We start from the raw sequence: 26,808 nt of genomic DNA, 5'->3' as shown, positions 1-26,808 counted from the left end.
TGCATTCCCCTCCAGTGAAGACATTTCCGGAAGGTTTGTTAGCACCCAGCTCAGCGTGAATCGGCGCTGAGCTCACCCAGTCGGCTCTCCTGCCCCAGGAGGAGCCACGCAGTGGGAGCATCCTCAGCACATGCTGAGCCTGGAATGAACCTGCAAGGTAGGAAAGCCACACTGCAGGGCTCGCTGCAAAGGCCCTGTGCCCAGTCCCCCAGCTCTCATTTAAAGAGCAGGGAGATGAAGCACCACCTCTGTTTTCCCTTAGGATAAGACGAGATGCCTGGGTAAAGACGTGGAACTATTTATTGACCAAGTCCAGCCCTGAAGCACTGCATCCCCAAACCAACAGCCACAGCTGTTGTGCCAAGGTCTACGGAGGCTTCGGATTTACTCCATACTTGAAATTCTGGCTGAATAATTTAAGAGTGAAGGAATTCCTCTTCAATCTCTCCAGGTAGTCCTGCAGATGGAATCGGCTGTGCCACTGCCTTCCTGGGTAGGACAGAAAGGTGTCATCCAGCACAGCACCTGGCAGGAGCGGAAAACTGGGGCGCTGCTGCCAGAGATGGGGCACGGGCTGCCAAGACTGCTTCCTCCTTTCAATAACTGGAAGCTGTACGGGTATCAAGTGCATACTTCCAGGGTTCAGACCTTCAGGAATATAACAGCCACAGGGTAGGCAGGCAGAGAAAGCCACCTCTTGTTTATATTCTTCTCTACAGATGACCGACTTACCTCTGGGACATCTATCAGCACCATGGCAGCTGTGAAACTTAGAAATAAGGGAGCACTGACTGTATGACAGATGCCTTTTTCCTGCAATTAGCATCTACTCCTAAGACACCAGAAACTTAAAAAGGTTAAGGTTACACAATTGATTAGGCTGGACTACTGGAAAAAATACAGCAGCAGGCACTGCATCTCTAGCACACCAACAGTCCCGAGGAAAATAAAAAGTACTGCTCCTTCAGCAAGTTCCTGTAGGTTACGGTGACGGCTAACTTTCCAGCCCGTCCTTTACTGACAGCACGAAGCAGCATGCTCAGCGTGCCGTATGGAGTGAACTTTTGCCAAGTGTTAGTCTGCCTGGAAGCGGAGAGTAATTCTCTACTTCAGACCAGCTGAAATGTGTCATTCCTTTGGATTAGGGACATCTGCTGCCCATAGCTAAACGGACTGGACACCCACACAGTCCGCAACAGTGCGGTCAGGAGTGAGGCATGCCAGGTATCCACGGGCCACACGCTGCAGCTGAAATATCTCCTCAGCACAGGGAAGTGCCAAACAAGCTGTGACTCCTCTTCCACACCACGTTTCGGACTCACTGGCAACACAGACATTTGTTGACAGATCTGGAACCTGGAGAAAACCACCACTTTGTTCCACATTGGAGAAGCGTTTATGGAATGGATTCAAGGCTCTGCTCCCATGCCACAGAGCTACCCTCACCAGCAGGAGCCGGCACAGCACAGCTCCCCCGAGGAGCAGCGAGGTCCCGGCGTGCTGCAGCTGCGTGCACACCCACAGCAGCATCACGTGCAGACCTGGAAGCGCTCCGTGCCGTACCCTGACACGGCTCAAGACTCGGGGATCTTCCTGTGACTAACAGCCACCTGACAGCACGCCGTAAAACACTGAAGACAAATGAAAGCACTGACGACGCGGAGAACTACTCCAGCGCAGCACGCAGATAAATTTCAGGGATATTACCCCTTCATATCTACAACTGTCCGTGGACAACAATTAATTTGACAAAGCGTGCCAATGAGAGTGTCCAGAGACACATGAAAAAGTTTTATACTACATTCAGATGAGCCAGTGCTATTAGAGTGCTGAATGCCTTCTTCTTCTCAGCGGGCTCTCTATCATTTAAATAAGCCCAAGTAAAGCTGCATCATCAGAAGAGGAACTCTCGGACACCTATTTTCACTGTCCATTTATTCAAAACCAGTCATCTTTATCAGGCAAATTAGTAAGTGATCATCAGCAAAAAACAGTTTCAGTTGTTTATACAAACTTAACTACATCACAGCACATTCCTTCTGTTCACTGCAACTCCCCTGACCACAGCCCGCACCGTAACGGTCGGGGTAGCAACATAGTCCGTCCTCGCTGACCGTCAGACTGCAGCTGGGAACCCAGGAAAGCAGAGGGACCCACTCAAAGATGAGATCAGGTAAATAATGAAACAACCCAGCCAGTCCATTCCTCTAAAATACTTAATTCTATACACGTAAAGAAAGTGTAAAAACTGTAATGAAGATGTGACACAGTGAAGTGCACATGAAACAACACAAAGTATACACAACCAGTGTCCTTGGGGTCCTAACTGCAAGTAACATATAAACCAGAAAGTTAAATCCCCCCCCCCAATAATAATCAATAGCAAGGAAGTTTTCCTAGGCAGTGCAGACAAAACTTCCAGCAGTTCCGTCTGCAGAAGGGTTTGTGCCTCAGCTGATGGGGACCTGCACACAGCACAGAGATGTAATCGTGGTACCAGGCTCCTCCAGTATTATGCTGATAACTTCATGTTATTTTCATCTGTATAAACCACATCTGGTCACATCTTACCCTAACCTGTGTCCGGTTAGGCTGTGCGCCTACTTCCCAACCACCTATTTGCGAGCTTTTTACCTATTAGCAGCTGCAGGCCATCTGTCCTGCACCTTGGGTATTGCCTGGTCATCTAAACCTCCAGCCAGCCTAAGTGTTGCTGAGGTGCCATACCCTGCTTTAAGTGGGTAAACTACGCTGAACTGTTACTAATTTTTATCCCGGGTTTTGTTTATATGGAGCTTCCTACATTTGCTTATGCAAGACATGTTTTAAACTAGTGAAAGGATCCGGACTAAGTAACAAGACCACATACTTGACAAAGACTGCTCACAGACCAAGCACAATAGGCGATAAACGACAATAGGTTCCCGGGATCTGACTCAAAAAAACACATTCTGAACAGAAGAAAGAACTTTTTTGATTAATAAAACAGCTTCTTCCAAGGCCATTACATAGATAGATTTATGTTTTGACAAGTTTCTTAAAAAAATTCAAATGCAATGCACTGGGAAAGGCCTATTTTACCATTATCTTTTATCAAAAACATTCTACTGCCTTTGAAACAGATATTTCAAATTAGTAACATATTTGTAGTCTTTCCATTAATATAAAATGCTCTGGAAGTCTTACTTCCTCATCGGAGCACTACAATTTGCAGTTTTACTCCCGCACAGTCTGTTCCCTAACAGGAAGATCAGGAGAACACACTAATTACTCGTCTACCAAATTTCACAACATTTTATCTTTAACGACAGCTCACCAAAATCTTCAGGACCACCCCAGGCTAAAACCCATTCCTACTCCTGCGTACCTTGCTCCAGAACTGCCACTCAAGGGCAATGCTGGAAGCACTGGAAAATACTAGGGCTGGTGCACCACCAGAGACACAGGGCTGGTTTGGAAGCAGCTCATCTCTTCATGAAGTGGCAAGCTTCATTCCAAGCCCAGGCAGGAGCCCAGTTCCTAAATAACTAACCTGTGCATACATCCGCACACGCAGACCCTGCGTGGGCTCCAGCTGCACGGGTAACTACCAGTTTCATTCAAATGTCTTCGCAGGCAATAGTAACTGAGCAAGTGCTCCTATAAGCAAAGGTGAAATCAAAGCTTTAAAATTACTGTGCAGTGCTATCGATGTATTATTTCTTGAGGGAAAAATGATATTGCAACAGCACAAAGTAATTTTTTACCATTATATTCACTACTGATCTTGGGGAGGAGGGGAAGAGATGAAAAAGATCTCTGGTCTGGAAAATAGAACAGATTAAACTGGTACAGAATGTTTGCGAAAGAGCTTTACCAGGTAATGGAGTTAGCAGTCTTCTCTTGAGGCTTATTCTTTTATCTAAAGAAGTCAAGGGCATGGGTTTCATAACACACGTACAGGCTCTATACCTCTGCAACACATTTTCACCGCAGAGGCAAAAACATTTAGCCATACAGATGGGAAGTAATGCTAGGGAAGTCAACCTGTCTCAGCATGCATCCTCATCCCCTTAAAAGCCAAAAAGAAAGCTGAAATGGGCAGTATAGCACACTCTGAGTTTTCCTAGTTTACATAAAAACGTGATTCAGGGGCAAAACCAGGACTTAGGCACTGTTAGGACAACCTCTAAAAGCAAAATTTCGACCCAGCATTAACAAGGCAAACACATCCAGAATCTTTTGCAAAATGTAAGAGGTTTGTACTTATTACCTTGAACATTTTTCAGTTGAGCTCTGACAGCCAGGCTACAAGGCTCTAACTTGAAACTGGTTAAATCTGGCAGGCTTCCCCCACCCCTCCTCAAGCAGCAAACTCCTTCTGCACCCACCCTCCCTGGACACCTCCATCAGTTCACAACCAGACATCAGGTAGGAAGGAGAAGCACCCAAGCTCTCCTTTACAGGACTCCAGCTGCAAAGAGGTTATTTTGCAGTGGGCTCAGTGCCCTACTGCACCTCCAAGTGCGTTTGCAGACCTGTTGTATTCCTTCCTTCTTCTCCCCACCGCCCTTCCCCTGCCGGGAGTGCTCAGGATGCCGGGCTCAGGCTGCTCCCTGCTGTGCCAAGCCGACGGGGGGGATTTCCTCCCGGACCAGGGCTTCAAGCCCAGCTCTCCCTCAGTCCAGCAGAAAGCAAAAAGACAATATGCAGTGGAAAACTGGTGAATCGGCACGGTTCTGTAGTGAAAAGAAAACTCTGCAGCTTTATGAGGTGGGTCTGCTCAGACCCCAGAGAAGTACCCAAATTGCTGCTAAAAGCTCCGTTTTAGCCCCGGAGAGCTCCTCCTTGCAGACGAGAACTGCGCTGGACCACCTCTGATCGCAGAGCCATCGGGTGAGGCCTGATCCAAACCACCCTCGACTGACAGCGGATGAGCTCCAGGAGGGCAGCACAATGTTTTGTCAATACCTACGGCTGTTTCCCCACCTGCGGGTTTGTTGAATGACAGCTAGTTGAGCTTGGACACAGGTCAATTTGTCTCACTTGCAGTATCGCTGGGTAGATCGGCGTGGAAGGATGGATGGGGGAACATCCCAGAATACCAAATCAGAGGGACAAAGTGCTGCTGAGCCACAAGACAGCTGCTGGGGGTGGTGAGTAATCTGCTACCGTGGAGTCTCTTTTTACAGGCTTAATTTTTCATTTTTATGTTAATTAGTAACCTAGTCTAAAGAATATCTCAAGTTTCCCCTTTGTGAATTACACAAACTAATAGATATATCCAGAAGTATGAAAAGCAGTCTGAAGCTTACACCCAAAGTCATTGTAAAAGCCTTGAAATATTTTAGTTTTTATCATACTTTACATGCATGTGAAAGGCTTTAGAAATAGAACAACTAAAATTGGAACAACACAGACCCCTGCAAAACTCAAATTAAAAACAGTGAGCCAAGACAGCATATGCCCTTTCCAAGAGGAAGAGAATGCATTATAAATCTGGGAATAAAGCCACCTAACTCCTGGCAAGACAGCTCAGAGAAACAGATAATAAAACAATCCTACCCATACAGTCATAAGACATTCAAAGCTAGAATTAATGTATCCTTTATTCATTATTAGAAATATAAATAGCCTTAGTTTGTGACAGATTTTTAAGTATTTCCTGTAGAAAAGGATTCAGCATGCTTACCCTGCAACATAGCAACGAAGAACTAGACATGAAGTTGTCTTTGACAGGAAGCAAGAGGCTCCGAAATAACTAGAAATAGCACCAAAAGCTGACTAACTGCCGAGGGACTAGCTAACGAGCACCTTTGGTGCCTTACCAGCACCGAAAAGCTGGAGAAACATCTCCTCTCCCTCCTACACACAGATCTCGGTAACTTCACTTCCTTCCACAGGAGAGGAAATCTCTTCAACCAAGAACAACCTGGCTGACCACGCTGATGCTAAAGAAAGCCAGCAACCTCATAGCTCCTCCACTTACCTAAAGCAAGCGACTCCCGAGGAACTGTCCAGGAGTAAAAAGGCACTAAACGGTGCCCTGCATAATGTCATACTTTGCAGAGACACTATCAAGCCATTATTTACTAAGTTAACTAATTAGACAACCACCCTTGCAGATAATGAGGATGCATTAAAGTATTTAAAATTCTAGCACAAGCCTGACACATACAAAGTGGCTGCCCTTCTTCAAAAGAAAACTGGTGTCAAAGGAAATAAACCATTTAGGAACAGTCAGCACATCTGAGGCAGAGCGGTACCGTGGCATCATCTAAGTGTTCAGAAAAAGGAAGCAAAGCGAATCAGACAAATAGGGGATGCAGAGGTACCTCGCATTTGTATTGTAGCAGCCGCTACTTGCAAAGAAATCATTAGACAGATGACTTAAATTATCATGAGAGATGATAAAGAAGCAGCTATTCAAAACAAACAATTAATGTACAGAACTGTACAATCTGGTGCAGCGAAACAGGGAAATTGAATGCACTTAAGCTGATAATGATCTGAAAAACACAGTTGGTTAAATTCAGTTTCACACCAAGCAGTAAGCTTTAACCGAACACAGAGCTCGCTACAGCCTGGTACTGAACAGACACTTTCCTTTACACACACCCTGCTTCAGAAAGGGGGGAATATAACCAAAGCCACGGAGGAAGGCTACGAAAAGCGTAAGATAAATTAATCTGTCTGCTAGAAATGACACCAGGAACACTCTGGGGCAGCACAAGTCCCCTGTACGCTTGATATAGCCTTGCCCTTTCAGCAAGGTTTCCTGAACTCCAGCTGATTTGGGGGAGCAGGAGGGGGGAGATGTTCCCAACGCCTGACAACACCAGGAGATGTTTTCACAGCTCCATAAAAGCAGCTGAAGATAAAAACGCAGAAGTTTAGAGATTTCAGCGTCTGTCACCAAAAAGACGCTTACATTATCTGTAAGTCTTCAGAGTATATGGGGAGTCCGAGGCCATGCAGATTTGCTGCTTAATTACTACCATTTCCTCTACACACACATTTCCTCCTCAGGTCTCCTCGACCCTTTTAGCAGCAGCTCCCATCGCCTCATTTGCAGCACCCGTGCACATCCGAGCAGCGGGAGGAGAAGGTGGCACCCACCCGGCCCCGGCACTGCCGTCAGCCTGGGCAGGGGGCTCAGCGCCCGCTGCAAGAGCCCTGTGATACAAAGCCTGCTTCAAACTGGCTCTTCCGACTCAGCCTAGGAACGTAAATTTGGAAGCCTGGGAAGACCCTGCCTCTCTCAGTCACAGATCTGATTTAATAGGTCCCACAGGAAGGAATGTGACCGCCTCGCAGGCCATTAGCTCCAAAGGGTCAACTGCTCAGGTGCAAGACAGAATGGCTTCAGTTCTCTTTTTCCCCCACCTAAGCCTCATTTCAGTTATTTCCGCATTAACTTCTCATTTTCTTGGCTTTTTTCAGTCCACTGACCTCTAGAATTGGGATTCTTTGACTCCTGGAGAAGTGCCCAAGAACTCATTCTGCCTCTAAGGAAATTCACATTTTGGCATTTAAGGGGAACAGTATCAAGTGATAGAGCTGCAGTCTTATTTTGTAGTTGACATCAGAGCTCTCCTGTCACCTTCTTCCCCCGAAATGACTCAGTAAAGACAATTCTTCTGAAGTTGTCCTCAAAGTAAAGGTTCAAAGCTGCCACAGGGATAAGCGAGCAAGCCCCAGGCTGCCAGAGGGGCATGCAGGGTATGGCCAGAGGCTCAGGAAATTTCTCCCTACACAGCCCAAGAAGCTGAGCAGTGAGGTAGGGAAGATACACAAATGACCAAATGACCTCCACCACCCTCCTGCTCCAAAAAAAAAAGAAAAAAAAAAGAGGGAATTAGGGAATTTAAACCTGACACAAAAGCCACCTGGCTGGATGCTGTAACACAGCCAGCTGCTCAGCCTCTGCCGCAGCAGAATTACTTGCTGGACTTTGCTGGCACGTGGTGAGTGCTAATGAAGATGTTCTGAAAAAAAGTTAATGCATCCTTAAAAACAATACGCAGTATTACGTTGGAAAGAGGTTACCAAGTAGATGGAGGTATTAGGGCTTGGGCCACCACTGATGCTCAGGGCTGTAGCTGTAATTCTGTTGCCTGAAAATGAGAAGTGTCCATCACAACCTCCAAACAGGGCATGGAAGGCACACTGGGGGGGCTGCAAACTAGCCCTGGGTTCTCTCTCTAATGAGGAATCAGGATTTTTTAAAAGCATGATATACTGAAGTTGCTAACGAGCACCTTCCAGAGCGTACCTGAAACCCATCAACAGAAGTGGTGACAAGTTGGTACCAGGGAAGAAAAAAAAACTCGAAATGTAGATAAATCTCGAGCACGTAAGCGAGGGGTGTCACGAAACAAGTCACAGGAAGACACTTCAGGATCTCCAGCATTCCTTAATGTTTCTCTCAAAGAGAACTAAAGACACGAACAGCGACAACTGTATTCACACATCAAGACAGCATCAATACATTTAAAAATACCAGACTTATCTGGTCTCATATATTTTAAGGTCTTAAATGCCCTGACTTGCCCCAACTGCCCCTATGTACGGCCTCTCACTACATTGTAAAATCCTAACTTTGTCATTAAAAACTGCCTGCCCTACTTGTAGGTCAGAATCACAGTCCAAAATTCAATTAACTTAGCACAAAGGCAATAAAAAGTACATCTTCCTTTTATTTTTCCAATGAGTCCATCTTTTAAATAAGAGACTAAAACCTATTCCATGGAAGTCAGGCAGATGAAAGGCAAGCTAGAATGCGAATCTGGAGCAAGCAAAAAGCAGAAGGGCCAGAGAAACCCCCCTCCAGGCACACACCTGCATGCTGCCAGAACACCTTTGCCTGCCCCAACTAATAAACCAGTCTGCAAGCAGCAGGACGAACTTGTCTGCATGCACAAGAGCTGGAACTCAGCTCTCAAATCATTGCCCTGCACACCCCTGAGCTCCCTTTGCTGCACAGAGCTACCTCGCTCTCGAGATGCTGTACCTACAAAGCTGAGGGGAACAGAAAAACACCTTCTGCTTTCAAAGCCTTTGTATTTTCCTAAGTACTATCAGGCTTCATTTTTCAAGCTTTTTCCACAGGTTTTATAAAGTAACTGATAACATCCATTTGAGTTACCACATTCAGTAAAACACAGATGACAGCACCTCGGGCATACAGAGAAAATTCAGAGCTGAGAAGCTTTTATTTTTTCTGGCCACATATGGAAGCAGCAGAGCACCCTATGAATGGCAAGAGCCTGTTTCTGACAGTCAAAGACTAACATACATGCAGGATGAGTCAGTAACCCACGAACAGCTGCACATCACACAACGTTTAAGTTCAGCCTGAAACACACAGACCATAGGTAGGGCAAGACACACACACCGTAATAAAGGCACGGCCCCTTGTGAAGGCACGCTTAGATGGATGGGACTTTGCCTTTTCACTGACTCCCGCTAATTTCGCAAGTGCCCTGCCTCTCCCCTCATGGCTGGATGCCCAGGGAAACGATTGTTGGTTTTATTTTTAATTGGCACTGAGAAAAATGCATCTTTTAGCGCACCTTTGCAGGGAAGTTCTCAGCCTGAAAGCCCAGAGCTTTGTTGCTGTACCAATTCAGCAACCATAACCTTGGCTTTCTGAGTAAGCAGCCTCCACAGGCACAAAGCGAGTCCTTTCACAGAGCTCTGAGCAGAAGGGGTCTGAGCCCTGGCACATACAAGTTGTTTCTGCGCTGCCTCTCCTCTGCCCATTTGCCTCCCCCTCTTGTCCCTCCTGCTGCAGAAACACGGCCCTGTGCAAACCAGAGGGAAACCAAATTTTTCTCTATCTCAACAGCTTTTTAAGTTACGGCTTCACCCTCATCCTTTCCTCACGCTAGAGGAGGATTAAGTCACTCTTCTGCCTCTATTTACATTCAAGAGGGCTGCCACTACTTGGATAAGCCACAAGTGCTAATTATTCTGTATTGATTCAGCTGACTTTCCGGGACAAAGTAGGTCTGGAGCTCCAGGAGACATTATGAGCGTTACAGAACGTCAGCTTTCCTGAACAGGATACAACAGGTTAGGCAAAGAACACCGTCTAGATGGTAAGTACCACCCCACCTAGAACAGATCCTCCGCGTTCTGGTCAAAACCTGCACTACCTGCACAGAGGTCTTGTTAGAAGTGAAGAGATATAAGCAAGCAAAAAAAAAAAAGAGAAAAAAGAGCTTAACAATTTTGCCTATCACCAGAGAACCGGGGAGGATATTACTGTTAGCAGACAATAACAGAGCCAGGTGTGAGCACGCAGTGACTGTCCTTTCTCTCACTCATCTTCTAAATCCCATTGTGCAGGAAGATAGGAACTTAATCCGAAGTTTGTATTAGAGCACGGCTAAAGGAAAAAAGGGGAATCCAGGACTTGAGATGCAAGTATTTTGTTGTAATGCACAAAGTGTAGCATTCCAGTGTTGTAATAATTCCATCATCCCTTTCTTCCAGGGAGAGAAATTAAAAAGCCCAGTTGTGTGTGTAATACTTCTGCACACTGAGAGCATGATCCTGCCAGAGGCTAAAAGGCTGTTTATCCACAGATGAGCAGTCACTGTGCAAACTTACACGCTCTGTTCTATCTATACTCCCTGATTTTGGCTTTGAGAGAGTACTCAAGTATCACTGAATAAAGCTTCACAGTTGGCAACTAAATATATTATCTTACGTAGGCAGATAAAGTTCAAATATTTTCCTACAAAACAGCAGAATTTTAAAGTGGACTAAGTCACAAAACATAGAATTCTAAGGAGAATCCACGCATAACATTATAGCACACTTATGTAAAATGGTTTACAGCTCAGCGTAAGTGAAATGCTGCTAAACACCTAGCACCAGACCACGATCAAGTGGGCACAGCTTATTATTTCAAGTCTTCCTGCCACCAATCTTCAATAAGTATTTGGACAACACACTATGATTTTTTTTTTTTTTTTGGGGGGGTCAGTCCTTTGGGGACCCAGGAATTGGACCTGATGATCTTTGTGGGTCCCTTCCAACTCTGATATTCTATGATCCTAAATGCCACCTGAACAACATTAAATCAAGAAGGGTCTGTATTTGTTATGTAGTATTAGGAAATACTAGATGTGTTAGCACTGGGGATAGCACATGCCTAACAAGAAAGGAAAAATGGACATTCCACCATTACAAACCTGAAGGGTAGGGGCAGGTGGGATGCACGCCTTCACTGCCACACGAGGTACCCGCAGGACTCCGCCCTCAAGTTTAAGGATTGCATTAGACTTCAGCAGAATTCAGCTGCTCCTCAAAGGGCAGCAACCTTCCCCCTTTTTTTTGTGTACTTAGAATCTACAACAAAATGCTGAAAAGAGCGTAAAGGCTGCAAGTAGAGACCAGCTACACAATACAGTTCAGACTAAATTCCAGCAGCTGTCAAATCTCTTCTGTTTAAAAGTTATTGCTGCTGTTTGACACAAAATGGTTAGCATGGGAGGAGTGCAGCACACGGAGGAGAGCAATGACTGCAGACTTCAACAGGCTGCTGAACCCATCCGGGAACCAGACTTCAGGTGTGACTTGGGCTTTCCTGAATTCTCTTCAGGGTGCCTTAAGACAGTCATTCTTCATTAAGGAATGCATTTCCACTGCGCAGCGCAAAGGCTGCCTAAAGAAGTACTCAGGATTTTTTAATTCTTCCATTTCTTTCCATAGGCCTCGTGTTACAATGTAAGAAAGTAGAGTTTCCAGAACGCCCTCCGTAAGCAACCTGGAAGCTCATCTTTGTGGCTCAAAACCACCCAATTAATGCCACGTGAAATTCTCATCATACTCAGAATTCACTCCAAGCGTGCTCAGTTATTTACTCTACATCACCCTGTAAGCATTACAAGCTTAAAAACAATATCACTTCAGAAACTTCTTATTTTTAAAAGCATCATCTTTGTCAAACCAGTAACGTCTATGGCCATCAGCCCCCAGCACAACAGCACAGCTCCCTTTCCTGAGCAGCAAATTCCACGACAGGAGAATCCAGCGAGGCTTTCAAGCCATGTCCAGCACTTCAGCATTCAAGTGTCTTAAACTGACAGAAACAATATTAAAAAAGAAGTGTAGATTATCTCAAGGCAGATTTTTATCAGCATCTATCATAAATATGGATCAGTCTGACATTTTACTTCGTAGCTATTTCCACAGAAACAGTTGCTTGAAAGGGCTATGCAAGAGCCCTTCCAAATGCACAGATATATCGTACACAAGTTTAACAGTCATGAAAATTCATGTGTTCCTTTCCAAGCTTAATGAGAATATAAAGCTGTGGGTCACCATTATTAATAATAATATTAATAGGCCATGGGTCACCATTATTAATAGGCAAATTCAGAGTGAAAACCCATCTCCATTCTATAAGTCACACGTGTCAGGAGTCAAAACACCCTTAATGGTCATTCTGAAGGCAAAATCACTCCTCCCAAAACATACTGAAGACGGGAGCTAGGTACACTCTTGCCCTTTCATTTTCAAGCACCGGAGATGCTCAAGGAAGCTTTAGGAAAGAAAAGCAAACCAGTGCAATTAAGATCAGGAAAACAGTGCACTTGTTTGGAGAACCACGTTTTTGTAGCTGTGCTGAACACAGAAACAATGTGAAAAACAAGCACTTAGTAAATCACGAGACCAACAAGTCTAAAACCAGAAGTGTTGAGAACTACTTCAGGTATCCTGAGAGCCGCGGCACTCCCGCCGGCACGCAGGAGCTCCTCCCAGGCAGTGCAGTGCAGCAGCCTGGGGTTCAACTGCCCCGCTTACCTTCAAGCTGTGCTAAAAACCAATATTAAAAGAAATACAAACATCACCCCCCAGACACACCCTGCTTCAGGCCAAGCAGAAAATGGAAACTGGAAAGATCGGCTGAAATAATCTGTGCCTGAAATGCCTGCTCTGGAGCTGGCCCCAAATGGTTTTTCTCCATTTGCTGCCAAGCACCTCTAATGCAATCCAGACAGTCAAGGACACAGTCAGAATGATAATATGAAAGCATTAAAATTCCCGTTGAAATAGGACCTGTCAAGCTACTTTATGTAACATGATTTATCGTTTCCAAATGTAGTAACAAGGGATTTTATTGTACAAGAGCATGTTGTACACAATGGGGCTCTGGGTTCACATTCCACGCTAGCCAAACTAGAGTTTCTGACAAACTTTATGCAAGTACGAGTCTGAGTTACTTGTGGCTGCCTGAAAGGGTAGTTAGAGGCATTAGAAATCAGTGGGGTACGGAATAGACTTCAAAATGAGACCTCTCTGCACCTTTCTGTGCATACTAAATAGATCTGAACACCTGTGATTACTGCTGCCAAATGGCTCTAAAGCAGTGTTCACAGAAAGAAACCTAACAGCCCCCATTCCTCCAAAGCCTCTCTGTCAAACAATAAAAGTGGACTGTCAAAAAAGCCGAAGGAAGTCCTCATTTTCAGTCTTACATGTCAATCAGATAGCCCAGCACAGCAAATTGGTGTCTTTTTCAAGTTCAGTGTAGTCAAACAGAGCAGACTGAAAATTTCTGGTTTAGCTTCCAGCTGACATCCTGCACTTTCTAATCTGCGAAACCCCATCCTCAAAAAATATGACCTTGTATGCCTCCCATACTTAACACAGTCACTGAGATGAAGACAAGCTGCCCGAGCTCTGCACTAATAATACCCATGGAGAGTTACCGCACAGAGCACACGCTGTCACAACTTGAGGTTTGTGGGTTTTTGTGGCTGCTGGACACGTTACCTCTCCATCCTACGTACCTGCTTCTTGAAGATGCAGAAGTGTTTTGGCTCTGATCAGCCCACTGTTCTTTTTTATGAATTCCCTTTAACTACTTTAGATAACTTGTGACGAACGCTGTGTGCGTAAATTTGAGGTAGAGTTGACCAATACAGCACAGAAAAGCAAAAACAAGCACTATAACTGCTCTGTATGCTGAGGAAGATATTGCACCACCTGCCAGCATAAGGGCAAGACCGGGATAAGTTACTAGTACTGCCAAAAACCTTCTGCATCGTATATTTTATTTGGGCCAAACTGGAGCCAATCAATATCTACCCAGGTAAGATTATGAAGTTGTAACAAAATACAATAAAAACCATCTTCTGTGCCTACTCCTGAACTCTAAATGCCAGCTCTCTTACCAACTTCTTCCTTGGTGTAACACTGAACTTGAACAACATTCAAGGAGATGCTTTGTTCTGTCCTCCTGTCTCAAAGTCTGTTATCAATGACCAACCAGGCTTGCATATGCTTTGAATTTATTTTTTTTTCATTTCATTAATAAAATATACACCGTGAGCTCCCAAATACAGCACCACACAAAGGTCTGGCTCTCGCCATCGATTAGTTATATTACAAATTCAGCTGTGACTGAAGCGGGCAATTTATTGCATTCTAGGCAGTTGATCTCGGATCCAAGACCTTGGACTACTCCACTTTTACAGTGCTAGTCAGAATCAATAATGAATTTTGTTAAACCTCCCCATTCTCGCTGTGCCATTCAGCACTAGCAATAAGTATAAAGCTTACTCAAAGTAATAAAAAAAAATATCACACTCAGATATTCGTGTTTGCTATTTGAATCCTGGAGGGATCTGCAGTGCTAGTTTAAAAAGGAAAACTATTTTCTGTTGGAATCATGAGCTGAAATGAGCGAGAGCCGTAATGGAAGCCAGCTCTCCTTGGGGGAAAATGGAAGATGAAGAAGAAAAAAAACACTAAAAATTGAATGCTACAATTAAGGGATGAACAGTTGGCATTTTTAGGATATAAATCAAGGCACCAGCTAATAAAATGGTGGATGAAGTTCAACAGACAGAAGTATTAAGCGATGCACAAGGGAAAGACAATCTGACTTAACATTCACAAAAACTGACCCCAACAACTATGACTGAGAAGCTAAATCTTCACGTAGCAGTTTCATCAGCCCCTCTGAATGACCCTAAGCAAGGCGTCATTGACCCTAAGCAAGTTTGGTGCAGCCACCCTCGCACCAAACACTAACCAGCACCCAGCCCTCAGGACCAGGCTACAACCAGCTGATGCAAAATTCTGTCAGAGAGACAGATCTAGGCAGGCATCGAGTCCTCCTTCCCCCTACAAACCCCATCCTACTGCACCGTGCTGTTTAGCAACGAGGGCCCAGCCAAAGCTGAAAGGTGGTGTTGAACGTCTTCCTTATGGCAAGCAACTAATAAAACTAGGACACTTCATTCTGGGAAAGAGGAGGCAGAAGTCTGCTACATGGTATGGCACAGAGAAGGGTAAGCAGGGAATAACTGCTCAGTCTCTTCTGAAATCAGATGGAGGGAACAGCAAACCGAACAGACAGAAAGGCACTCTGCTTCAAACAAAAGGAGATGCTGCTTCATGCGACAAGATTCATCTTCTTTAGCAAGGAGCCTTCCAGCTTATGGGTGCTGCAAGTTCATGAGGGTTCAGAAAGAAACTAGAGATTCATGGGGGAAAAGTCCAGCACGAGCTATTACACAGTCAGCAATGCCAGCTCTGGAATTATCTGAGCTACAGACTGCTGGCATCTGGGAGCTATTCTGGGCAAGTCAGACTACATCCTTCCCTTGTTACTGTTCTCTTTCCTGTAGGCATCTGCCATTCACTGCTCTCAAGACAGGATTCTGGCCTTGATGTAAATTTAGTCTGACCAAATTGGGGTAGTCTTCTGTTTTGAAAATAGTTGTAACAGGTGTGCCAGATAGAAAAGGAAATAAGACGGACACCAATCTAAGAAAAAAAGATACTAACTTCGATAACAAACTAGGGAACGAGCAACTTTTGCCCTTCTTCTAGCTATAGGTTTTGTCACTGTGCCAGCAAATGCAAGGGTCAAGGGAACCTGTGATTCAATTTCTTTACTACTGAAAATTGTTTTCAGACAGAAGTTTCTGCCACACATCATAACACAGCCAGCAACGCTTGAAGACTTACAGAACCCTCGGGGACAGGCCCAAAGAGACAGTTAAACCATGGGTCCAAAACACTAAACTTTGAGTTATAAACTACCTGTGGAAAAAGCCTTTTTATTACCAGAGATCTGAAAGAAAGCCCAGAAGCTAGAGGAAGTCACTAAAACAGAAGGCATTTAAAACTAAAAGGGGATCTGCCTCAAGATATTCCTGTACTTCAACCTTTTCAGAGTATTGCTCATCCCCGTTTTCTCTTTGAAAAAAACAGGTCTCCTGCTCTTATTCTGCTGTTCAACATTTATGATGCACTGCAAGTATTGTGCAATTAACAGATTTAATGCCCAATTCATTTCTATCTTTAAAGGTAGGATGGAGAAATGCACAACAGGAGATGGCTGGGTGCTGTGGCTGTTGGTATCTCATACACGCACAATACAGTGATAGCAGAGGAAACATTAAAAGTAGCACATCCCCGCTCTTCCTGTAGATGAACCAAACGCTTTTATAGGTTCCCAGCTATTATTCATTCTTCAGCTTCATCATCCTATTTTTTTTTCTACCCTCAGTATGGATTTTCACACACCATCCCACATTTTCACCATAATTTATCTATTGCTTTTTCCACTCCATTTCACTGAATTTCTAATCTCATTTTCCCAACTACACTGTCTACAATCACAACATAGCAGTGACTTTAAAAAATTCAGTATGCTCCACTAATTTCACAATGTGTTAAAAGAGATAACATAGGGAATACATTCTTTCCATCTCGGCGTGATTACTTTAACTTGCATAACGGAGACAAGAGTACACAGCCAGAGGAGCAAGATAGGCATTATGGCACAAGGAAGTCAAAGCTCTGAGATCTTACGTGGGTATTGACCATCTATCAAGGAGAGAAATGCAACCAAATCTGTTGTGCGCAAGACTGAGCACTTACTTCCTCCACATTTTTAATTAGTGTTTGGTGGATGTTTTGTCCTCAGTCGTGCTGATAGGCCTGCATCCAATCCAGCAGCACATTTGTTTGAGGGATTACTACGGATGCCTCATATACTAATAAAACACCCTGCTCTGAAAGGCATTTCAAAGGGCGCAACGTGGTGGTTTGCTCCCCAGCTGCCATCTCCAGTTCTATATAATATCAATGCCAAGCACAAGCTACTTTCACAAGCAATTAAGAAAGACTACATGAAGCACCTAGCTCAGCCCACAGGCTATGTGGGACTTGTCTTTCAGTTTTGTTCAATTACTTTGTCCTTGTCTTCCACTGGTAAACAGAAACCCTCGTTTTATTTCTACCTTTCACTGCACGCCTCTGTTCTCCAAATAACACCACCTAAGTCGCACACGCAGACTTCGGACCACTTATTTCATGCTGAAGTAGCTTTCACCAAAGACAGCAGAATCACAGATAAGGAGGTAAGGTACCTAACACAGCAACCTTGCTAAATAAATTCTGCCTTCTAAAGAAAATCTCTGAGCTAAGTTTTACCTAAAACATGCTCAGAAGTCTAAATAAGGCTTCACCTCATCCCCTTATGATTTCTTCAGTCAATCTTAGTTGTCATGATGCTACAAACCATCTCACTGTTGTCATTCCCGCAACTTTTCACCTGAAATCAATTCCCTGTTACAATATTTATGTTTAAAAACCCGATTAAGCTTAAAGACTCTTATGAAATCCCAAGCTTATCACTCAACACTGCTAAAGCTATTAAAATTAAAAACCCCTGGGCTAAGGAAAAAAGAGGCAGCATCTGATATTACAGCATGATGCCTTCAAACACAGAAGCTCATCTTCATGACATAACACTTCTTCCAACTGTAGAAACACACTTGAGCTCCAAATACTATATGTACGTTACGTGTAGTGTAATGCACAAACACTGGAGGAAAGCTGCTCAGTTCAATATTTATATCAAACTCCTCTCCAAATTTCCTACTAAATATTTCAGCTTTAATTTTCTATATCACTTCTGATCTAATGGAATAGGAACTGCAATTAACTTGATTCTGAAAACCTATGCCTTTAGCTAAAAAGTTCACACATTTAAACTTTCCAAGCTTCAAAAAAAGTTAAAAAACACTACTTTTTTCATAGGCCTAGTTACTTCATGCAAACTGAGGGGGAAGACAGCCTAATTCTATAGAATTTCCACCCAAACCACTATGTAAGAATCATAACCTAAAAACAGTAGTATGACGACAATAGAACAGAGATCAATTTTAAGGTAAGTATCACAGATGATTTAAATCTATGTTTGATTCTGCCTCCGTGCTGACCTTCTGACAAACCTTTCAGGACTCCTGGTTAATGCTCAAATCCTGTTTGGGAGTAGAACAAATCAGCTTCAAGACCCACAGCTTTGACTCTCCCATTTTGGATTATCTCAGGGAGCTAAAACCAGAAAAACTAAATAAACAAACAGAACAGAAGATACTCACATTCCCCATGTACTCTGAAAGTAGATCCTGCAAGGCCTGTCGCACTGCATTACACTCTGCAACTATCCGTTCCCGTCGGTCATCACGTGTGCAGGATGAATCAGCCATCAGGGCTGCTCCGCTAATGATGCTCTCCAGGCGCTCTTCCAGGGAAGGCCTAAAACGCTCCTCACTGAAGGTCGATGGATCCACAATAATTTGTTTCTGGTAAAATAAAGGTTTTGGAAGTTAGATATCAGACTGAGCAGTATGTTACTGTTAAGTCATCAGAAAGACCAACACTTACAGCAACCCCCTGATCAAGCATGAAAAGCAAACGACATTCTGGCACCAAGAGTGATTTTCTTGAGTAGCTCAGTAAAATTACTAAAAGGTCCCCCATCACATTAAGTTGCAAGTCATTTCTTGTGCTGCTTTGACAGCTAAACCAAACTTGGCCACAAGAAGTCTCATTATATGAATGGCAAAATCAAATGTGCCAGGACAAATAAAGTTCAAATACAGAACTCTTTTTAACTACATGTCAATCTGGACATGCCTTCACTATTTAAACTTGTCAGATATAATTACCTCATAATGAACAAAAAACATGAAAAACAAATGTCCAAAATTAGTCCTATATGTAGCACTCTGGTGTCCTAGTTTATCCACTCCTCCTTTCACCAGTAAGCAATTATACAGGTAAATATAACAGCATTCTCAAATATTCAAGTGAAACATCAACATCAATGTTTAAAATAGCACAGAAACAGATTTCTTCATGGCAGAAGACTATCACAGCTTTATCTTGAAAGATTATTAGTAAGCACAGATCGTATTGAGAAACATCAATACTGCTTATTCAGCCTTAAGCATCTACTTTTCAAGGGGCCAATATCAGCCCCTATAGAACGCTCACCAAGCAGCAGCTGTGTGGAACGTACATCACCTTGGGAGTACTTCCAGGCAGTTTAAATAAACAGGTTCTGCAGTTTAAGGAACATGATTTGGCCATTTCAAAGTTTGCTGGTTTGTGTAGGGTTTCTTCCAATTAAGTGAGTGGGAGGGGAAGATGTTGCTAACTTCTTATGAAAGCAGCCCCAAAGTTTCTTCAAAAAGGAGTTTTCCGCACTCAGTTTGTACACTAGCTAACCTCAACATTACTGTCAGTACAATTAGTCTCCCTGCTGAGTAACCACACGGCCTTCACAGCAGGTTTAGCCACAGCACACGTTCTTCTAACAGTCCCAGTTTCTCCTGAACATTTTCGCCATGCAGACACTCCAATGGTGGTACGCTACAACTCCAAAACTGCACCATATAAATGACACATAGTGATTATCTTGTTATCTTCTGGTAATCACTTAATATTTTACCAGCCCAGTAGAAACACTGAAGTATTTGGGAGGGCGTGTGCACAACCTCTATTACAAGAGCACAATAGCACTCAAATGTTAACAGGAAATGAAGTGCAGGGATAACATCTGCAGAGAACCTGAACACATTTGTTTTGTCCGTCTCCTTTGGCAAGGATGAGCAGACAAAGCCCTCGCACACAATGCCCATTCAGGCCAGCCTGCTGAACAAGCCCTGCTGCTATCAGGGAGTCGGGCCACACAGAACTAAAAGCTCAGAAGCTTAACACAGGCTGGAAAAAAAAAAGTCCCTGGCCATTAGAAAGCTCATATAGTAAAATATGAGCACATATCAGAAATCATATTAAATGGTCTGAATTAGATTAGCCAATATATGAAAAACAAGTCCGTTCAGTTTTACTTCTACAAACCAAGTCAGTCCTTAACGTCACGTGCTGTTACTAGAGCTGCCTTCCTGTCCTACAGGGCTCTGATCAAACCCGTGATCCTCTGGGTGCAAGCTAACCCAACGGACAGTCTTAAAACTCATGTAGCTGAACGCTCAACTGATGGAATTTGAGAGATTTAAAACCAAAATCAGTCCCAAAGATCAAGATAATCACGACATCTTGTTACCCAAGAGATCACATAGAGCGGCTTTACAGTTGGCATAGGGAAAACCTCAAATAGCATTTTATCCTTTAGGGAAATAGTAAAAGAAGTTAAGAAACATGGCAGGAAATTAACACCGAAGAGCAAGGCTGGTAAGAGCTAAAACAGAGAAGGTGAACAATACTTGGGGAAAAAAAGCAATATGTGTTTTCTGAGCAACAGACCTATGTTATTATATAAAGTTTTAGAGGTGAGCTAGTGCCAAGGTGTTTAAAATTCTGAGACTGAATCAGCGGTAGACAAAATACTGGCTTCAAAAGGAAAGTATTCTCAGTAAAAGTGTATGGCTATCCTCAGTAACTTACAGAATACAAGATAAAGAATATGACAGATCAGTACAACACATCAGTTTGAAGTGATTTCATTCCCAACCAAAGATCATATTACACTTCCCACTTCAAGTTCTTCTCAATAGGTAGTTTGGGCAATTGCAAATATATTATTCACTTTTTAAAAGTCATTTCTGTCACCTACAAGAATACATTACATAAATATATTATGAAATAATCAATTTCAAATAAACCAAGGACTTACATCTAATGTATCAGTAGGCTAAGAGCTATTTTTGAGCTAGTTTAACTTGACAGCCTTCAATCACTGAGAACAGCACTGCTCCTTTCTATATTCTATCAATCCTATTTCAGAAGAGCCATATTCGAAAAAATAAAAGCCTGCATCACCTGGGACTTGCAGTACTTCAGTAGAAAATGATTTTTCAGGTAATATAAGCAAAAGCAAGCTGTTGCTCATAAATCAGGTGAGCGAAGGCAGCAGTTGGAGTTGCCACTTTTTACATACGGGTTCAGAACTTACATCAAAGTTGTTCAGAGCATAAGCCAGCTCTCCACCTCCACCCTGCTGCTGGGCAGCATCATCTGATGCAGTTGCTTGGGCTGCGTTTGAGATGCCAGTGACCGCCTGCTGAAGCTGTTTGTAGATCAAGTCCCTGTTAGCTTTGTAGGCAGCCACATCAGGGTGCTGCAGACAGGCCTGAGACGCGGTATAGAGAATGGGAACGTTCTTCTGCAGGATTCCTCTGGCTGCCGCCATTTGATCACGGTGACCTACATCTTTCAATTCCTATTAGGAAAATTAAAGAAAGAAGCCATTTGAAAACAGTCCCCACATTCAATCCATACATTGTCTCCCTGCGTCTTCAAGGGACAGGCAGATTCTTTGACTGGTATGCTCAAATCTAACCCAACCTTGAGCTTTCTCCATATCCCTATTATTAATAGCTCAACTCATCTTAGAACACAACAGCTCCACAAAAACTCGAAAAAGTACTGTAGGGCAAATCACAGCTTCACATTTCAAGATCTGAGACATGTTTGCTCCTTGCCACACTACAGGACCAGCACTCTGAAAGCGGACAATACCAGTACATCAGGAGGATGCATAAGTTGCGACCTCAGTTTTCCACGTCTTAAAATAAAATGTGCTTTAAGATGCTTAGATAAGTGGCAAGCATCATTTAACTGAAGGAAGAAAAAAGAAAGGCAATCTCTGACAATCGCTAACATTAGTCTATTGGCTCTATTTCACAAGTGATTAACCCAATTAATTTGTGCAACTAGCACAGAGATACTTGTTAAGAAATTCACATGCTTGTTCTGTATGGAGCAGCTCAACCAAGGGAGCCTTGTCATGAGCTTGCATCTGAGAAGCCAGATCTTAAATTTAAACTCCAAGGCTCACAACCAGAATGTCTTCTTTCATCACACCTAGAAGATGGAGTTTACTTTCCTGAAGAGACTCACACAATTTTAGAAGAACAGAAGTATCATCTCATTCAGCTTCTTGTTCATCTCCAAAGGGAGAAAATAAATCCAATGACTATAGTTACTGCTAATTTAAGATTAAGATTTAATCCATAGGTCTTTTCCCAAACACTCACTGCTGCAATTCTCTAAAGCATCATCACCTCTGTTTTGGAATGTAAGTACCATGAATAGATAGAGGTTCTGAGTCCAGCACAAGCAGTAAGGTTTATGAAAAGGAAGAATGAACACAATTATTAGCAACATGAACATTTGCAAGTTACCTCTTAAAGCTTTATAAAGAGGTGATGAAAAAGAAAAAAATGGGCTGCTTTACCAGATGGGGAAAAAAAAAATCTGACAGACCCTTCAAAATGAAGGGGTAATACAAGACCTCTGTAAGACGCACACTAAGCAGGGAGGGCACTCCGAGCAGGCTTACAGATTTAACACAAGCACTTCCCATAGTGTAAAACAATCCATCATGAAGCAGTTTAAGAACATTTATTGTATTGCCCCACTCCCATTTACTGCAATCAGATTCTAGATACATAACCAACTAGCAACCCATTTTAAACTGCATCCAGTTTATTTTCAAAGATGAATCCGTGCAAGCAAAGAAGCAGTGTCAGAGATGGATAAGCAGTTTTGGTTTGTACAGAACAACAGAATAAGAAATATGCTCTAAAAGAATTATGCTGTTTCAGATAAATCTGACTCCCTGTACTTCTACTTTCTTTTAAAAGCTTGACTTACAAAGGAGTGAGTCACAACAGTAATGTTGAACAAAACCTTTACACATGACTTAAGGTTAAGCACTAACTATGCAAGTACAGGACATGCACAAAGCAATCAGGATATCAAACCCTTCCTCAAACAGGCATTTCCGTGCAAGACTAGGCAGCTATGGTGCATTGCTTGGCATGATGCAGTGCCCCTTCGGAAAGGGCTGTAATTCTGTCCCCAGTCATGACTTTTGCTCCCTGTTTAAGTGCCCATGGTTCACTCCATCTGTGCAAATCACAAAGGCTGTGTGGTCCCGTGGTGAGAGCACAGGTCACAAATTTGTGTCTTAATCCTCCTTCCTTACCCACACCTGCACTGCTTCAAAATGGGAAGTCTTGACATCCATCAATGCAATTCTATAGAAGCAGCATTTCATTAAGGTACTAAAGCATTAACAAACAAATGCTATCAGGAAAATTTGAGGCAGAGGCAATGTACTACAGCTGAGCAGATTTTCTGCTTACCAGGCAAGGGCCATTCAATTTCCTAAACACCACTGAGTGCAACACAAAGTATTGAGAAAAAAGTAAAAAAAAAAATACATTAGCAGCAGCAACAGGTAGTCCCCAAGAGCAGTAAGGCTGCCTTATTTTCTTGTTTTGAAAAAAGAAAAAGAAACGATATATACAGAAGAAAGCTGCCATCACTATACCTGCTGCCTTTTGGCTGCCATGATGTTAAGTTTGTCCACCTCTGGTTTGAGGGCTTTGTACTGGATACCCAGATCCTGCTCTGTGCCAGCATTCCTTAGTTTCAAGATACCTTCTTCCACCTGAAAGAATATACAGATATGTTCACATTTTTCCAAGCAATCCAGTACACAGTTTAGAAAGTTATGGGCTTTCAGAATGGGCTTCATAGCAGACAGTGATCTTCCTCTCCTGCCTTTCATTGTTTGGAGAGAGACGTGTCAAGGGCTAACAGTACTTCAGGCCAAGCTACGGCTTCATGCTCACCAGCTACCAGGGACAGCCAGGCATGCGTGTCTCCAAGAGCCCAGGGCCCTGGCAGAGCCCCGGCTGTGGCTGTCAAAGGGTAAGAGTGGAGCCCTCAAACCCCAGCTGAAGCCATCCCAACACCAAGCTGTGCTGCATCTCAGGTTCTGCACAAACCACCCACCTCCTGCTCATAAAAAAAAAAGCCTTACATATTCCACATCCATTTTATTTAGCCCACTGAAGCTACTTGTTCCTACTAATAACTAGTTGTATCTGCTAGATACAAGGGAGTAGTAGTCAGTAAGAAAACCAAATTATTTATTCTGATTAAACTATTTATCATCTGCTGTTCGCAGACCACAGTGCACTAGTCTCAATACTAAAAGTTGAGAATGAAGTGCAACGCAGAGTCAAAAGCCACTGAGAACATCTGTCAGTTTTTACACTCCTCAGTTGCACACATTCTGCTAAGAGAAAAAAACAAAAACCTGCCAGCATCACTGCCCCAGAGGTAAGCCGCTGAGAGGGAGCTCCAGGGTCAGTACGCCCAGGCACGAGGCAAAGCCACCCAGCAGAGCCAGCGCGGCGTGCCAGGCACGGCTCAGAAGTGCACTTACTACTTTGAGCTGGACAAGCAGCTTGTAGACGTCTGCCATGTCAGCCAGAATCAGCAGCCGGGTGACAGCAGAGAGGAGGGCGCGCGCCGCCCGCACCATGTTCCCTCGTTTCACCGAGGAGCAGGGGTCATCGGCAAACTCCCCAGAGGCACTCTTCATCAAGCCACCTGTGTGAAAAAAGATTGTCCCTCTTTATTGACACGGTGGTAAGGACTCCTGGGAGAGCTGCTTTGGAAAACAAAACGCATTTGCTTAAATACAGCCAGCAATCCAGGCACGGAGCTGCCTCTAAGCATGGTCACCACACAGAATGGGGGGAGTGGGGCAGGAGGGAAGAAGGGCTCGATAACGACACTTTGGTCCTTATCTCAAATTATACAGGTGCCGTAATAAGCCACGATCCCCTAGAGACACAAATACAACGTGGCACAGCCGTTACGAGCAGAACTGCAGTCTCTGGTTATTTCGGACTACAATGCTTTCAAAGCTCAGTGAAAGCTTTGCTTTTAAGCCAAAAGCAGCAGCATGTCCTGTAAACACACAGGGAAGCGCCACAGCTCGTGGGGCCGTAAACAACTCGGGGCAATGACCTGGCTGGCTGCGGCGCCGCTTGCACTCGGGGCAAGGCTCTGCTTCGTGACACGCTCCAGCATTTCATAGCCTGTGGGGCTGCATCTGCTGCAGGAGGAGACTGGGTTTCAGATGGTAACAGCGCAGTTGGGTAACTACAAAAAGCAAAGGCTGCTTTCAACAACTTGAGAAATTCCTCTAAAAGCCCTAAGAATCATTTCTGCATATATTCACATGTAAAACCTGGATTCTTCCCCCACACGCACCTCACCCCCCAAGGGGCAATGTTTTGTTCCCACCGTCACTCGGGGAGGTTTGGCATCCACTTCAGAGCTCTTGGACCTCGCTGTGCTTTAGGACCGTTTGGCAAACGGCTAGGATTTAGTTTAGCAAACGCTAAGTACTCAAGGTCAGATTTTGTGGGCAATGGGAGGTGACCAGAAAAGCACACCAACTGCTTTATGACTAATTGCTATGTCAGAGGCTTCCCAAACCTGTACGAAAGCGTCCACATGGCCGAAGGCCAGAACCAAAGCAGCACATTTTTCACAGTAAGGGAAGAACCTCAACCAGTGCTTTAGAAATGAAAGCCGACAGTAGTTCCCAGCAATCCCACTACCAAACGGGGCTGGGAGAGGTCCACATCTAAATCCCAAGACAATGCTGTGCCAGCACTGCCAAGAGCTGGCCCGCTCCCGCAGCCAGGCGGCGAGCGGGGCGCATCCCCTATTTGGGACGTATATTTTGACTGCTCAGAAATCCCCTACAGCTGGAGAGCCCGAGGTTAATCGTCCACACGCTTGCCCTGGAAATTTCCAGCGCCCAAGCTCTCGGCACCCCAGAGCTCAGCACAGCCCCAGCACAGCCCCTAGCCTGTCCGAGCAGCTACATCCAGACACTCAATCTTGTTCAGATGCGCCCTCCTAGGCAACACCCCTCCATCATCTTAAATACTACTACGAAGAATGGCACACAACATTTTAAGATCAAAACGCACCACTTCATCACTGTGACACATGAAAAAGCTGCTGTACAAGTGCAGATGAGCTATAAATGTCAATCTAGAGCCATCCCTTACCCAACTTTTTGAGGACCATGACTCATTAACAAGCGTTAAGAGCTTTAGTCTTTCAGTTGGTGAAAAAGACAAATGTTCCTCCGGTGCTGAAAAATGACAACCAGCCATGAAATTATGAAATTATGTAGCTGACAGGACTCTCTCCTTATTTATTCTGGAAGAGACTAATAATAGTGGAATTCATTTCATCACCACAGGTATACAAATCGATAAACAATCTCAGCATTTAAGATATATGCCACAACCAAGCTCATGACAAATATTCCCCCTTTCATCCACATGTAAAATTCTCACTTCCCCAGTCCCCCCAAAACAGTCGTGTTTTTTTCACCAATTTCCTGTTCCAAACAACCTAGAGGTGGCCACTCACTTCGCTCAAATCTCAGCAATCACTAAAACGACCCTAAAAAACAAAATTATCTTCCACCCATCCTTTAATTCATAATTTCATATGCCAGTCTCAAAAAAAAATACTCCACTATTCCTTTTTATTTTAATGAGAGATTTTTAAAGATTTAGTAAGTTTCAAACAGCTTGTCAGAGTGTCAAAAGACAACGAGCTCTCTGGAATTAATGGAAGATGAAAGTTGTTGCCTTTTTTTTTTCCTCCACAAATTAAGGAAAGCTAACTTTCAGACTTCTTATAAAGAAC

General features: G+C 43.8%; 1 protein-coding gene across 1 annotated transcript in view; it reads right to left on the bottom strand.

Annotated features, from left to right (window-relative positions):
* Positions 1–26,808, bottom strand: part of CTNNA1 (catenin alpha 1) — a 97,999-nt gene that overhangs the window by 63,631 nt on the left and 7,560 nt on the right. The window contains exons 3-6 of the mRNA XM_035338302.1: positions 24,509–24,675; positions 23,606–23,725; positions 21,221–21,487; positions 18,402–18,605 (exon numbers count right to left, since the gene is read on the bottom strand). Coding sequence (XP_035194193.1) covers positions 18,402–18,605; positions 21,221–21,487; positions 23,606–23,725; positions 24,509–24,675 — 758 coding nt within the window. The remainder of the gene's footprint in view (positions 1–18,401; positions 18,606–21,220; positions 21,488–23,605; positions 23,726–24,508; positions 24,676–26,808) is intronic.

This window comes from Oxyura jamaicensis, chromosome 13, assembly GCF_011077185.1.
Source record: "Oxyura jamaicensis isolate SHBP4307 breed ruddy duck chromosome 13, BPBGC_Ojam_1.0, whole genome shotgun sequence".
NCBI classification, from domain to species: domain Eukaryota; kingdom Metazoa; phylum Chordata; class Aves; order Anseriformes; family Anatidae; genus Oxyura; species Oxyura jamaicensis.
The sequence above is the reverse complement of the archived record's forward strand: the minus strand, read 5'-3'. Positions and strand labels throughout refer to the sequence as shown.